This window comes from Natator depressus, chromosome 5 (genome assembly GCF_965152275.1).
Source record: "Natator depressus isolate rNatDep1 chromosome 5, rNatDep2.hap1, whole genome shotgun sequence".
NCBI lineage: Eukaryota > Metazoa > Chordata > Testudines > Cheloniidae > Natator > Natator depressus.
The window spans coordinates 110,249,039-110,265,525 of NC_134238.1; the positions used below are offsets into that span (position 1 = coordinate 110,249,039).

Here is a 16,487-nt window from a genome sequence, read left to right on the forward strand (position 1 = left end):
TAAATTAAGTATTGGAGGACATCAGCCTCCTGCTACGTAACACAGAAATTCATAACAATTCCTTCAGATTTTTCCTGAAGATCTACTTCTGCCACAAGAAAAAAAGAAATCAGCTACACAATAATAACTAGGTTGCAGAACAGATGAAGACAGTTGGCACTTGATCTATTTATAATAATAAAAATAAGTAAATGTATAGAAGTATATGAAAATTGTATACATTGGATCACATCTCATTCCCCAAACCCATCACATGCCCCTTGTCTTCTACTATAAGCTCTTTAGGGCAGGGACTGTGATTTCACATGTGTTTGTACAAAACCTTAAGAAGAGCTCTGTGTAAGCTCAAAAGCTTGTCTCTCTCACCAACAGAAGATGGGCTAATAAAAGATATTACCTCACCCACCTTGTACAGAACCTAGCACAATGGGGTCTTGATCCAGCCTGGGGCCTCTGGATGCTACAGTAACAAAACTGACAATAAAACTATAAAAAGCTATTTGCGAATGTGCAAAGATGATACAATATGGGGCAAAAGCATTTTGTAACATGGAGTCATAGAGGAATGCATGCTGTTTTCAATGGTTCCAATTATGAAACTCTTAACAACACATGTACACGTTAAGTTACGATGCCATTACTATGGCTTTAAGAAATATTAACCTGACTTGTTTTTAATGCATGGTTGTTTTAATAAGATGATGGATCCATTCTGACCAAAGGTGTTAAATCTTCAGTCTTCCTTTCCCTTTTGTAATTAACACTGGTTATGTGATCAAAAACTTTGTGGGTGGCCATGATGTAAGAGCATTTAATTTGTCTCACATTTTCATGCTGCCACATTTAGCCTTCTAACCTGGGGGAATACATACAAAAACAAGATAATCTGAAGGTGAAAATCACTATAATCATTACTCCTCTGAGGATCAATTAATGGTAGATGCTAGGAAAAACTGAGAATATCTACATAATGGTTCCAACTGCTGCCTAGAAACAGCTAGTAAGAATCATGTACATCAGTGAGAATCGTAAGGTTTAGCACCACTCCATAGTCTTTAGTATCTTTAGTAGCACCATATATCGCTCTCTGAGCTACCGCAGTGATTTACATAGAAGTTTCCCCAATTTTTTTAAGACAAATACAAGCAAATAAGGTGTAAACGCAATGACTAAGTCTTGATCAGGCCGGAATTTGGCCCACTAATTTTAATGATGCGATATTTGCAAACTGTGAGGAAACGCCAATCTCCTCATTCAGTAGGCATGCAAGGTCCCAAATGCAGCGGGACTGCTGTGTGTGGAGGGGGAAAGAGGCGGGCTGTCCAGCTGTGGAAAGGCTGAGGAAGGGAGATTCCGAACTCCTTATGAACCACAAAACAGTGCTTCACAAACTCTCTCTCCATTGTCGCTCTAGAGGGAAGAGATAGGGTAGGTTCATGGCTAGAAGGTCTACAAACTATGTGGATTCACTGGTGAAAAGTCCGGAGTAAAGTAAGCTCAGCAGACCACAACAGGTACTTAAACACAAGGCTTTAGTAGGTGCCACATTTACTCTGGCTGTGCATGGTGACTAAGATTTTACCGTAAGCAATTATATATTGGATCCAACCTGGTAATATTGAATAGGGTAATTGTTTTCTATTATAATTATCTGAAAGTAGGGCACTGCCTAAAGATATCTGAAAGTTTCACTTGTTAATTGCATGTCACTTATAGTGCAATTTACTGTAATGTGCCAAGTCTTTTAAATCTGTATAGAGTACTGCACCTCTTAAAGTAGCATATGTGACACTGAATGTAACCTATTAAGACATTTCGAAACAAGAAAGTCAGCAATAAGATAATTTCAAACCATGTCTCACTGGTAAAAATAATTTATATTTTAAAGATAATTTCTCTTAATATGCAGACACTTATTTAAAACAGGCTAGTACATAACTTTAAGCCTATTTGTCAAGAATGTTATTCTCTCTGAAACAGATGCCATTTCATAACATTTCTGTGCCACCCACATACCGTTTTAGTTGCCAAACGGAGCTGGTTTTGGATATTTACCAGGTGATGAGATTTGAGTCTTTCAGCAACAATGAATATCCTTGTCACAAAATCTTGTACAAAAAACCTGAAACATAGCCCTCCGCAAAATGGTCCGTTACCTAAAATGACGTGCTTTACTTATGCTGTTTTAACTGGACTTAAAACTGAAAACAAAAGAGTACTGAGAGAAATTCCAGTTTGAACTAAGGAACAGATTTGAGGCATTGCCAGAGGCAGAAGATGGCAAGACACAGACTGTACCTGTAGAAAAATGGGCACTGCTCAGAGACCATGTGATTCAACCTGCAGCTTGGATATCGCAGCTTGGATATCACAGGTGGATATCAAAATAGACAGACAAAGAATTGGATAAGCCAAGAGACCTGGTGTCTCATCAAGGAAAGAAAAGAACTAAAAGAAAAAGTCCCAAATGCTAAGACCAACGAAATACTGAAAAAAGCAAAGGAGGATACCATAGGGCTGTTTACCAAGTGACTAAACCCTGTGTGGAAATTTCAAAACAGGAAATGGACCAATAAAAAGCAAAGATGGAAAAATGCTTGGAACTGAGATAGAACAGATGGGCAGAGCATTTCAAAGATGTCCTCAACAGACGCAGCTCCACTCCAGTACCAAATTTTGAAACGTGAACCTGATCAACTTGACATTAACAATGGTCCAATGTAGATGTCACAAGTGGGCTGCAGTCAAGAAGCTGATAATAACAAAGCAGCAGGAGATGACCAAATCACAGCAAAAATGCTAAAAGCACCTGTTACCAACACCCAAATGAAACTGACATAGCTGTTCAATTAAGTTTGGGAAAAAAGAGATCCCTCCGGATCAGTGGAAACACTGAATCATTGCTAGAATACCACAAAAAATGTGATTGTACTGACTGGAATAACTGGAGAGGAGTTACACTACTGTCTGTTATAGAGAGAAAGCTTTTTACAGTCTGATACTACACAGGATGCAAGTGACAGTGGATGTGAAGCTTAGAGAAGAACAGGCTGGATTCAGGTCCAAGAAATGTGTAGATCAGATATTCACACTAAGAAACATCATAAAAGAACATATAGAATGGCAAGTTCCCCATATCATCAATTACATTGATTTTCAAAAGGCATTTGATAGTCTGCACCGATGTACATTGTGGAATATTCTTCAGTCCTACAGAATCCCAGCTAAAGTCATCAACATTATCCTAGCCACATACAGAAAGGCAATGTGCTCTGTAACGGTGAATAACCAAGCAACAGACTGGCATGAAACAGGACTGAATTTTATCGCTGCTATTGTTTGGCATTTCCACTGACTAAATCATGAAGAATCATAGAACTGGAAGGGACCTCAAGAGGTCATCTAGTCCAGTTAGGGTGATGAGATGTCCTGATTTTATGGGGACAGTCCCGATTTTGGGGTCTCTTTCTTATATAGGCTCCTATTACCCCCCACCCCCATCCATATTTTTCACATTTGCTGTCTGGTCACCCTAAGTCCAGTCCCCTGCACTCATGGCAGGACTAATTATCTAGACCATTCCTGGCAGGTGTTTGTCTAATCTGCTCTTACAAAATCTCCAGTGATGGAGATTCCACAACCTCCCTAGGCAATTTATTTCAGTGCCTAACCACCCTGACAGTTAGGAAGTTTTCCCTAATGTCCAACCTAAACCTCCCTTGCTACAATTTAAGCCGATTGCTTCTTGTCCTATCCTCAGAGGTTAAGAAAAACAATTTTTCTTCCTCCTCCTTGTAACAATCTTTTACATATTTGAAAACTGTTATGTCCCCTCTCACTCTTCTCTTTTCCAGACTAAACAAACCCAACTATTTCAATCTGCCCTCATAGGTCATGTTTTCTAGACCTTTAATCATTTTTGTTGCTCTTCTCTGGACTCTCTCCAATTTGTCCACATCCTTCCTGAAATGTGGCACCCAGAACTGGACAGAATACTCCAGTTGATGCCTAATCAGAGAGGAGTAGAGCAGAAAAATTACTTCTTCTGTCTTGCTTATAACACTCCTGCTAATACATCCCAGAATGATGTTTGCTTTTTTTGTAACAGCATTACACTGTTGACTCTCATTTAGCTTGTGGTTCACTATGACCAGCACATCCCTTTCCGCAGTACTCCCATTTCGTATGTGTGCAACTGATTATTCTTTCCTAAATAGAGTATTTTGCATTTGTCCTTATTAAATTTCATCCTGTTTACTTCAGACCATTTCTCCAGTTTATCCAGATCATTTTTAATTTTAATCCTATCCCCCAAAGCACTTGCAACCCCTCCCACCTTGGTATTGTCCACAAACTTTATAACGGTACTCTGCATGCCATTATCTAAATCATTGATGAAGATACTGAACAGAACCAGACCCAGAACCGATCCCTGCGGGACCCCACTCGTTATGCCCTTCCAGCATGACTGTGAACGACTGATAACTGCTCTCTGGGAATGGTTTTCCAACGAGTTTTGCACCCACCTTACAGTAGCTCCATCTAGGTTGCATTTGCCTAGTTTGTTTATGAGAAGGTCATGCGAGACAGTATCAAAAGCTTTACTAAAGTCAAGATATACCACGTCTACTGCTTCCCCCCATCCACAAAGCTTGTTACCCTGTCAAAGAGAGCTGCAAAAGGTTTTTTCCCCCCGCTCTCCTGCTGGTAATAGCTCACCTTAAGTGATCACTCTCGTTACAGTGTGTATGGTAACACCCATTGTTTCATAGTCTCTATGTATATAAATCTCCCCACTGTATTTTCCACTGAATGCATCCAATGAAGTGAGCTGTAGCTCATGAAAGCTTATGCTCAAATAAATTTGTTAGTCTCTAAGTGCCACAAATGCTCCTTTTCTTTTTGTGAATACAGACTAACATGGCTGCTACTCTGAAACCTATCAGGTTGGTTTGACATGATTTGTTTTTGAGAAATCCATGCTAACTGTTACTTATCACCTTATTATCTTCTAGATGTTTGTAAATTGATTGCTTAATTATTTGCTCCATTATCTTTCCAGGTACAGAAGTTAAGCTGACTGGCCTGTAATTCTCTAGGTTGTCCTTATTTTCCTTTTTATAGATGGGTACTATATTTCCCCTTTTCCAGTCTTCTGGAATCTCTTCTGTCTTCCATGACTTCTCAAAGATAATCGCTAATGGCTCAGATATCTCCTCAGTCAGTTCCTTGAGTATTCTAGGATACATTTCATTGGGCCCTGGTGACTTCAAGACATCTAACTTGTCTAAGTAATTTTTAACTTGTGCAATAGTGCAACTGTAACAGAAACACTGGTATAGGATGGGGAGATGGAAAATGTCTAGAAGACCAGACTTTGCTGATAATATTGCGCTACTGAGCAACAACTCAAAAAAGTTACAAAGATAAACAAACCAGCAAAAACAACAGGCCAAGAAGGGCTCAAAATTAATTATGCAAAAACAAACATTATTGAAACCCAGACACTAACCACTAACATTTCATTAGAAGGCAAACATATCAAGAAAGTAGAACTGTCTACCTACTTTGGAAGCATATTGGCCAATGAAGACCCCAAGAGGGAAGTGAAATCAAGGGTAGGAAAGGCACCCCATCCACAGCATTTACTAAACCCAGCAACATATGGAAATGAAAGATTTACAGCACCAGAACAAAACTGAGAATTTTCAATTCAACCATAAGCTCAGAACTAACATATGGCTGCAAGAACTGGAGATCTACTAAAACTAGAAAACTAGATACCTTCTAAAGAAAGTGCCTAGGAAAGATTCTGGGCATTTGTTGGAAAGATTTCATCATCGATGAAGAAACCTGAGAAATCTCCAACCAGCAGCTAATTTCCAGTAGCATCAGATAGAAAGGCTGGACACATTTGGGGCATCTACTCCAGATGCCAACACACAGAGTCCCAAGCTGTCAAGTGGAAGCTAATTTGTGTGAGGAAACAAGGGTGCCCATAAAAAACCTTAAGAAGAACCTTTAGTAGGGAGAGCAGAACAGTTGATTTCAACAATATAGAGCAGATAGAAGCAGCAGCAAATGACAGAGGAATGGAAGAGACTAGTTTCTGCCCTATGCGCCAACATTGGTGCAGGAAGACTGTAATGTAATAATATAATTGTACTTAATGAGGTGGAAGTTGCCATCTCAAGAACAGATTGAAGCCTTCTATCTACAGAAAAGGTTCAACATTTTCAGTGTCAGAGTAGACTACCCAGCTATTGCACCTCAGCTAAAGCAAGATCCGCTAATAGGGATGGCATGATAAATTCAATTTTCATTCCCTTGCATTGGCTTTCCAATCTTTTGTTTCTCTGCTGAGGCAACCAATAAAACTGCTATAATTCTTGTTTCCACTACCTTCAAAGTTATTCCTTTCTCATTTTCTCTTTCCTCTCCTTCATCCTTTCTCTGTCCACATCTCTCTCTCCTTAGATTTTGTACAGTTGTATGATTATCTGTACCTCTCCACTTTTACCCCCAGGCTGGTTTTTGTTTTACTCTCCCCATCCTTTATTTCAATCCTTACCTCTTTCCTTTTATCCCCTCCATCCAACTATGTGGTTCTTTCTAAAAGCTCTTCCATGCTACTCCTGTATAGGGTCACTAGTCAGAAACTTAAGGCTTCCATGCCAGGCTGTGTGTCATCCATTCACAGCACTTCCAGCCCCTTGCTGTCCTGGAAAGCAAAGACCAAGGTTGGTTCTGAATTATGATGTGCTGCTACTACACTACCAGGTTTGCCCTTATGTTCATAATTTAATCATCCCACTGTACCTCCCCATCTGTCTGTCCACTTTTGTTCTGTGTCTCTTCTCTGACCTCTTCCCCCTTTTATCTGTCCTCCTTCCTTCCCCTCCTGTTTGTACACCTCTGCAGACCTCACCTGCAGAAGATGATCACCATGCTGCTCAGCATGTTGTGCTTACCCCAAAGGCAGAATGGAACTGAGGAGGAGGATTATCACAGTTTTTCACTGAGCACTGTCAATACGTTTGGTGTTGTAGAAAACGCTAAGGACCACATAGGCTCCACCCCCAAGGAGCTTGCAATCTGTACCATTCTCATCCATTTCACTAAATTGTTGTTAGCATGCCTTTGGCCACGTCAACTTCTGCCAGATTTTCTTAACCTGTACTTTTTGTAAAGGGGATAGGGATATTTAAAGAACAAGAGCTTGAAAACATGGGATTAAAGTGAACCCACATTAAATTTAAACCCCTCAGTATGCAGATGCTCCTGACTAGATGCACAGGCATTTACACAGATAATTCATACAACAAGAGAAGACTACACCACAAAAAATGGCTTTCTGTTTGTGCTTCAGTGCTCACAATCTACTGGTGCCAACTATACTTCTCAGATCTATGTGAAACTCAAGAGGCACCTAGACACAACTGGGGACACAAGCATTAGAAATATCCTTGAGAAAGACTAACAGGCAGACAGACAGACGATTTCATATGTAATTAAGACCTATTTTTAATTTGATAGGAGATATTAATATTGATTTATATTTAAACACAGACAGGGTGATTTACACCATGGACAAACAAAATGATTTAAGCCTAAAAATACACCAGAAGACTCAGAAGATTGTTCTTTATGGGATGAAATTCACCCTGTGCTATATACACTACTTACGCCCTGCTTTAGCCTTAATTATGAGGGCTCCCACAATGGGGTGAATTTCCCTCTTAGAGCATAGCAAGTTTCTTCCAGACTTTTACTGAAAGGGACTGATAATCAAAGTATTGCCATATACTTCAACAGGACTTTTAACCGTTTCAAATGTTTTTCATCTATCTCTATGAGTATCTCGGTTTTTTACTCTTTGAGGTTGAGATTTGTTGCTAAGCCACTTAACCCTTCAGCTATCCAGCTTTATGTTTCTTTATTTAGACCTCTCAGAACTCTGTTGACCTGCTGTCAGATTACAACAAAGTCTTAAAGTTAAACACCATAGACAACAGTTTCCTTGGCTGACCACTTTCCAGCTTACCCATGGTAGAGCTGGTACTGCACATTTAGAAGAAGCAACAAAAAGGAACAGGAGAATTTTCTACTGAGTCTTGCAAAACCCAAAAGCATGAAACAGCTTTGCAGTAAGAGTCCCTGAGAACACCCTTAGTCACTATCTAGTGATTGCAAAGAGCTGTCTCACTATTCCATGCCTCACAGAAAAACATCAAACAAAAGCCAATTTTGCATTAGGAACAATTACATTTGTTGCTTTTGAATATAAATATGCTAATTTTATAACATACAATATTATTTTGCCTTGGATACCTTGCCTTGGCACTTTCCCTGTGGAGGAAGGGATAGTATGGAAGTAAGGCAGTTCTGCCTTCAAAGATCAAGAATACCAACTCTGCAGCTCTTCTAATCTCCATTGGTTGGGAAGTAAGCATCCATGTGCCACTGAGATTAACCACTCAATAAGTATTTTTATTCTCTGCTTTAGGAAATGATTGTACAAAGTGAACCCTTTAACATTTCTATAGGAGAGACTGCTGTGTTTTCCAGTTTTTTTCATTTAAAAAGCAATACAACGCAATTATCTAACACTTTAGATTCATGATAAATAAATGAATGCAGAATAACAACAGGATTCTTATTGAAGCACTTACTATATGACATCCCCATTATAACCAAATATAATGATAATCCTGATCATTTTTTTCATATGAATACTAAAGGAATTGATAATGAATAGATTATTATTTCAAAGTTTTAATAGAAGTTTCCAAAATCTTTTACAGCCTAACTCATATATATATATATATATATATATATGTAACTATTCTCTCAGAGTCCACTTTCCCAGTCTTTTCACAAATATGGTGCAAAGCTAATTTCTCTAGAAAAAAGTTGACAATTTTATGATTCTTTAATACCCATTTTACTTTAGCTATACACGCACATGAGTGAACCACTGATGGAATGCACAAGCTGAAATGGGTATGGAGTCAGCTTTAAGAAAATGAATGAACTATTCAAATATAGTAAATGAGTGAACTTTGCAAAATGGCTTTTTCCTAATTAGTCAAATCTATCAAGAGTACTTTAGTGTGCATTCAGAACATTTCATTTGGCTTTCAAATATTTTATTCTTCAGTTGAGTAAAGAATAAATAAATCCTTATCATGATATGCGTACAACACACTATGTTACTTTATAGACTGAAATAGACCGACCTGGATAATCCAAATCAGTTGACAGATTCCATTTTTATTTGGATGAGAGAAAAACTTCAAATAGTATATCATATGTCTTGTATGAGAAGATTAATAGATAAAGTAATTATGGACTGATCAATTAGGAGTACTCTATATACTGCAGCCGCTTCCTACAGAAACACATTTAATATAAAATGTGATTGTCTTTACAATTCCTTACCAGAGATTTCATTCTTAAGAAGCAGACATATTTATACAACTTTTGAAAGACCCTTTATTATTTAAGGCAAATAGCTGTTTGCTATTTTCCTTCTTGTTTCATTTTCAAACAGAGATGTTGCGACAGAAAAAGTTGACAGTTCTGTTTTGGGAAAATGGATGGAATACAAAGGCCAAAAGGAATCTCTTTATTTATAAACATTATTATATATATATGCTAAAGCTCGTCAGAAAATGAAAAACATTTCACTCCCCGCCCCTATTTTCATTTGAATGTTGTTTTGATGGAAATTTTTCTGATCATTTTCTGTGTCTCCATCCCACAACTAATAGCACCTAGGTGTACTGCACTACCATGTGAAGCCCCATTAACTTAGTTGGCATTCTGCATGGGTGCACCAGTCTGACTGTATGCTATCAGCAGCAGGATTGGAGCCCATATGTATATCTATCTGTGTCTATACAATACACACACACACATATACATATACAGAGACACAGAGAGATCAAGATCATCATTTTTATTCTGTTCCACCATTTTGTGGCTGCTGCAGACACACACAAAATGGTGGCTAATTCTATCATACTTTACTGAACAACAATTTTAACTCATGAAAAAATCTGACTGTATCATCCATATGTAAATAATCTCCCTATGCCAACATCTCATATTCATATGCAATTAGGCTCTTGACTAAACCCCACCTAGATGACAACATGCAAAGTTTGCACAAGTATTCTAAAGCCCTGAGACAAAATTCCACGCTGCCTACATGCAGTATTTATGAATTCAGCTTTCTAATTAGCTTAAATACCTCCTTTCTAAAGAAACTCTCTCTTTATAGTTATCTTCACCAAGTTGATGATAACCAGATCCATTGAATGCCATTGCAAACATCCCCACCTTTCATCACAAGGCCCAAGTATGAGGCTTATAACTGTAGTATGTTCAGCTGAGAGATAATGTGCAATAAAGATATTTGTTTAAATTAAAGGCCCAGCCCTATACCAATGTAATCATTGAGATGTTGCAAAGAAAAATGAAAAGTTAATTCATATAAAAATTCTTTAAAAGTGATGAAATAGTGTAAATCCAAATAACTGGAAAAATAACAGGATCCTCTCTGTTGCTTCTACAGATAAATTTACAAAAGATGTACTTTTGTATATTGTTCCAAATTTGTTTACTTGTTCCTGGTGAAGAAAGTGCTGTGGTAGCCATAAAAAAGACAGCATTTGCCAAGAGATACTAAAGCTACTGTCTAATTTAAGAGTATAGGGGATATCCGTAGTATCTCAAACACCATGATATGGTAAATGCTGACTTTTGAATGGTTACCCATGTGGCTTAGACTATTATGGAGTAAAAAACTACTGGGAGTAAATAAGCTTCAAAAAGCTATTTCATGCCTTATTTGCCAGTTGACTGGTACAGTGGACTATATGGTATGGTAATCACAGAAATATTTGGTAAAACCTAGAAACCTCCATGTCACATATATTTACCACATCGAGGACCCTTAAGACACAGAAGCATTTCAGATTTATATACGTATTAAAAAATAACCAACCTTCTGTTCAGAATCTGCTGTTGTTACCTTCTCAACTTTGTTCCTGTTTAAAAATTTTTTCACACATTCTTCTACTTGAACGTTGAATTTCATGAAAGTCACATAACAAAAATAAGCTGTCAGTAGTGTTAAGCTCTCCCACCACATGATTAAATTATCCAAAAAAAAGATTATTAGCAAGATCAAGTCCATGATATAAAAGGACACATCCCTAAAGAGTGGCCACCAGGTAAGGTTCAAGATCTCTCTAGAAAATAAAGCACACATTCCAATAACAAACAGGATATTGAATACTGCAGATCCTACTATTGTTCCAATGCCAACATTGCTGTGAGATATAAAGACTCCTATCAAAGATGTGAAGAGTTCTGGAGCTGAGCCACCCGCAGCCATGAATGTTGCCCCAGCCACATCATCAGATATGGCTAGCTTCTCAGTGATGGCAGTCAGTGAAGGAACAAAGAACTCATCACAGACTATGGCTAAGGCTATGAACATGTAAATCATTCCCAGGATATGGAGGATTACTGCCCCCCTTCTTCTTTCCGCAAGAGAAAAAAGGTCTTCTGGGTACTCTCCCTTGGAGTGTTCTCCTTTTGCGTTATTGTGTTCAGTTTCATATTTCATAGAAATAGGTGGATCTGGAGTGCCATTTTGATTCTGTTCCTTGACATCCAGCAGAGTTCTTTGATGCCCATGCATTGACTTTTGGCTACCTAGACTGCTGGTCATCTCTGTGCTATGTGGCTCCATCTTGAAAAAGGCACTAATTGAAAGAGAGAAAGTGCTAATGGCCATTATACTCATGAAAAGACCTATTATTCTTATCAGTCTCAGTTTTTTCCTGACATTCTGTTGCCTTCTACACCTAAACAGTGGTTCCTCCAAACACCATTCTTCAAGGATACTTGCAACAATGTTTTTAGAAAGAGCCATTTTTTGTTCTCTGCAAGATGTTGTGGCCCAGAAATTCAGTATCAGACAGACTGTTCTTTCATACTTCTTCCTGATTTTAACGCTAAAGGTGTTTTCACGTGCTTTTCCAGAATCAAGTACTTTTATGCTTCAGATGGAGTATATTCGTCATTCATGCTTAAAAGGAAAAACAACTTTTATTAATATTATAACACGTGATTAGAAACCTGACTTTTTAAAAGATGTTTTACTGTACATGATTAAACAAAGCGTTTAATACAGAATATTAAACATTTTCCTGTGACTGTAGAGGTTTTAATTGCCCACTTCCTTTTAAGTAATCTTCTGCAACATGTGTTAACACCTTACACTTATCAATCTATCCCACACATTTAGCTGTGACACGCTGGTTACCTTTTCCAGAACTGAAAAAAAGCTGTGTAAGCTTGAAAGCTTGTCTCTTCCACCAACAGAAGTTGGTCCAATATAAGATATTACCTCACCCACTTTGTCTCTCTCAGAGGCTGGAACCAACACGGCTACAACACTGCAAACAAAAATTGTAATGTACTGTCATGTTGCATCCAATCAAAACTAAGCTTTCCAGCAGACACAGCAACAAAATGTTTGTTTTAATACAAAAATAAATTCTGCACAGGAGGAAAATCCAGTGGATAAAAATCCATCAGTAATCAGACCATTTCATGCCATTCATAACTAAGTCGCTTCTCAGCAGATGACAAATAATTCCAGCGGAGACTAAAAGCTGTCCCCAAAGTATATGTAAAAATGCATAAATGATTGTGTTAGTGGATACTACTAAAAGCATTCCTTTTCTTCATTATTTATCACTCTGATTACACAATGCCTAATTCCCAAATGTTGTGGGAATATCTATATTAAATATTAACCTAAGGGCAAATACGGTCCTATTCAGACCTATTTGCAACTCAAGCAGTTTTAATTTAAACGTTAAATTTAAATTAAACAATCCTGCAACAGTCATTGAATTTTAAGTAGGAATAACTCTGGTGACAATAGGATTGAAATAAAGATCAAATACATCTATGTCTTCTTTATGTCCCATTAAGACATGGACTTAAAGTTCCCTGAATTCAAGACCAAGACTCCCGTTGACTTCAGCCTGCTTTGGATCAGGCCCTGAAACATCATAAAGTGTATGGACAACCAAAGACAAAAATATCATTTATCAATATTTTTTCTTTGTTTTTTGAAAAGTAAAAGCACACGTGACATATATCCTCTAAAAACTTAAGTGCCCAATCCTGCAAACCCTTAAGCAAATAGTCTTGACTAACACAAATATTGCCATTGAAGTATATGGGCGAGTAAGAACATAAGAAAGAGTCTGGCGTATTGGCCCATTAGTGTGCTTTGTTAACACAGAACAACTACTGTGAATAATGGCTGTATGATTAATGAATTTAAACTTTTTTCAAAGACATATCTTAATACAGAAAATGATGTATACAATCATTAGATCTTTTATGCTGTAAGCAATAAAAATAATTACTATTACTACTGTATACTGAATATGCACATAGAAAGACTTTATATCATGCCAATTATTCAGGACATTAAGGTATTAACATGTCTGATTATTACAGATTATATGAAATGTTAAAAATAAATTAAAAAATACGTTTAAAACCAGTGATTACAGTCTTGTTAAATACAGAATTTCAAATATTATCCACATTTGTGCACACAGCAGTTGCACAGTCAGATCCCTTTTCTTGATTTTATTAAAAAAATTGTTCCCATTTCCAGATGATGCCAGGGGTATAAAAAATTTTTTTACAGCCCATAGGGGAGATATTTCGTTTTCCATCTTAGATTGACTCCCTACCAGTCTGCCACAAATAATATTAAACAGTCAAGATAAAGAAACATATTATTAGTGGCTGTGCTTGCAATTTACACAACCAATGATCCAAATAGCTCTCTCTTGAGATGTTTATAAAGGGAAATCAGAAATATAATTCTAGATGTGTGAACTGAATGACAAAATACACCCTGTACCTCCCCAGTTTCGATAATTCTACAACATACTGATTAGATAGATGGACAGCCACACACACTCAAGAGATTTGAGCCCGTAGGATAACACATATCTGCACTTAACACGTATCTAGGAATATGAAGGGGAAAACTCCTTTTCACTGACTTTCTTTTTTAATATATACCCTTCCTCTGGGTCATTGCAAAGATGCCTCAGACACACAAATAGGTACCACTAACTCAGCTCCAACTTTGCAAAACTTTTCCTTTCTCCAACCCCCCGCCAACACCCAATCTCAGAACAACACTTCATATAAAGGTGAGGTACTTGGGGAGGGGGAACTATTTCCTGATTTCTCCCCCACCTCCAGCTTCAGCTTCACGGCTGTGCACCTGCACCGTCTCCTTACATCTCATGTGACATCACAGAGAACCCCATGGTGGGGGCTGTGGGTTGGGAAATATCTTGTCCCCTAAGGGGAGGGGGGCAGCCCCATTTAGGGCAGGAAAAGCATTTGGGGTGGGTTTGTCTGCTATGAGGAGGTGGGTGCTCCCTCCATTTGCTTAATTTAGATGGGTAACCAAATGGGGGGGGTAGGGAGTGGGGCCCCACAAAGAAACCACTTCAAAGGAATGGGGGGATTAGATACCAAACGATCAGTGTGGGGGGCACTCCTACCCCCTTCCCCCCACCCCCATTCCCTACCCCTGCCAAGGGCCAACGGGGGGGGGCTGAGGGGATTAACCCGGAGCCCTCCCCACTCGCCTTCCCGCCCGTGCCCCTTCCTCCCCGCAGCTGCCGCCGCCACAGCCCCAGCCCCAGCGCGGGGCCCAGCACTTACCGGGGTGCAGCGCTCTCCCCCGCCGGGCTGGGGCAGAAGGTGGTTTGCATGAGTGCAGCCCGCACGGCGCCGCCGGTGTGACCAGCCGGGACCGGTCCCCTGCCCTCCGCCTTCCCCTCCTCCTGGAAGTGATGTGCAAACAAGGGACTAGTTGGTGCAGGATGCTGCTGTCAGCCGGCCGCCGCCTCTTACCCGCCTAAGTGAGAGGCTGAGCTCCGGGTGAGACTGACCTGTGCCAGCCGCACAGCATCCACTGCCGGCCCTTTCTCCACCCTGCTCCGCTCTCCTCTGCCTCGGCCACTCCCTCCCTCCCCTCTGCCTATCCGCTCTGCCTCCCTCGCTCTGGCACAGAGGACACTGTAAGTCAAGGAGCGGGAGGCTCCCCTCCCACATCAGTCTGTAGCTGCAAGCAGGTGAACATGTGCCTAGCTGCATGTGCCAGCTGAAGGTTATGACACAAAGTCACAGGGACCCACCGAAGCCTGGCAGCTCAGTGGGTGATATACATCGCTGCACTATGGAATGAGATTTCCCTGCCTATCAGCCTCTCCTATTTTCTTTCCCTCTCCTGCCTCCCCCTTCATACAGTGAAGTTAGGGATGGTGAAAGACAGGGCCAGGGCGACTTTCCCAGACCTGAAGAAGAGCTCTGTGTGGTTTGAAAGCTTGTCCCTCTCCCCAGGAGAAGTTGGTCCAATACAAGATATCACCTCACTCATCTTTTTCTCTCTAATATCCTGGGATCAACAGGGCTAAAACTACTCTGCATACAGCCACAGAGACTGATGTCTTTCCCCAACCTGCAAAAAATTTTCCCTTCCCATCCTGAACTGGGAGGAAAAGTCAGAATCTCAAAAATTTTCAAGACCCAAAAATATGAAGAACATTTTGGTTTGGGTCAGTCAAAAGATTTCATTTTAATAATTCTGTAACCTTTCATTTGTTTTTGATCTTTCCCCCTTTCACCATGTTTTAATCTAAATTTACTAAAATTTCAAAACAAAGTGCATTTTGACTGGAAAAACTGAAACTTTCAGTTTTAAAATGTCAAAATAAGATGTTTTAACAATTAACAAATATTCCAATGGGGGTGGGGGGGTCTGGAGAGTTCTTGAAACCCCCTGTTTTGCATATCATTTCCACTTTGACAAATTGGGGGGTGGGGCACAAAAAATGGCCTGTCAAAAAATTCCCAGCCAGACTGAAGATCTCCGTCCGAAGAACAGGTCAAGCACAAATAGTGGCAACATGAGCCATCCCACCCCATCAACAGTACTTTAATTCTATGTTATAAATTGTTCCTATTACAAATTAAAATAATAATAATAAATACAGACGGTCATCCGTACACACACACACAAAATCTCTTCCTAGATATGTATTGTACTGCTACTCTATGCAGTGAATGGTAAAGGCTAAATGTCACCTGGACTGAGCAAAACATTAAAAAAAACAACCTGACCCAGTTACTTCAAGATCCCCCACCCCCCATCCCACTCATATTATTCTGGAGTGAGTGTGGAGGAGTCAGGATGTAAAGGGTCATTTGGAAATGCCAAGATTCAGTCTACTCATATTTTCTGATCTATTAAATCTTCCAATTTGTGCGAGACTCCTGGGCTCCTTGAGCAGTAGCATAATTCTCCTGAATGGGAACACTACACAGCCAAAGGGGAGAAACTCAAAGGACAGGATGTG

At 39.4% G+C, this 16,487-nt stretch overlaps 1 protein-coding gene across 2 annotated transcripts in view; it reads right to left on the minus strand.

The window, feature by feature from the left end:
* Positions 1–15,066, minus strand: part of SLC24A2 (solute carrier family 24 member 2) — a 170,276-nt gene extending 155,210 nt beyond the window's left edge. Inside the window, exons 1-2 of one of the 2 annotated variants that reach the window (XM_074953455.1) lie at positions 14,791–15,066; positions 11,012–12,103 (exon numbers count right to left, since the gene is read on the minus strand). In XM_074953455.1, the coding sequence (XP_074809556.1) occupies positions 11,012–11,947 (936 nt within the window). In that variant the 5' untranslated portion in view covers positions 11,948–12,103; positions 14,791–15,066. The remainder of the gene's footprint in view (positions 1–11,011; positions 12,104–14,790) is intronic. The other variant, XM_074953454.1, reaches the window with a different exon arrangement.
* Between the last annotated feature and the right edge of the window lie 1,421 nt (positions 15,067–16,487).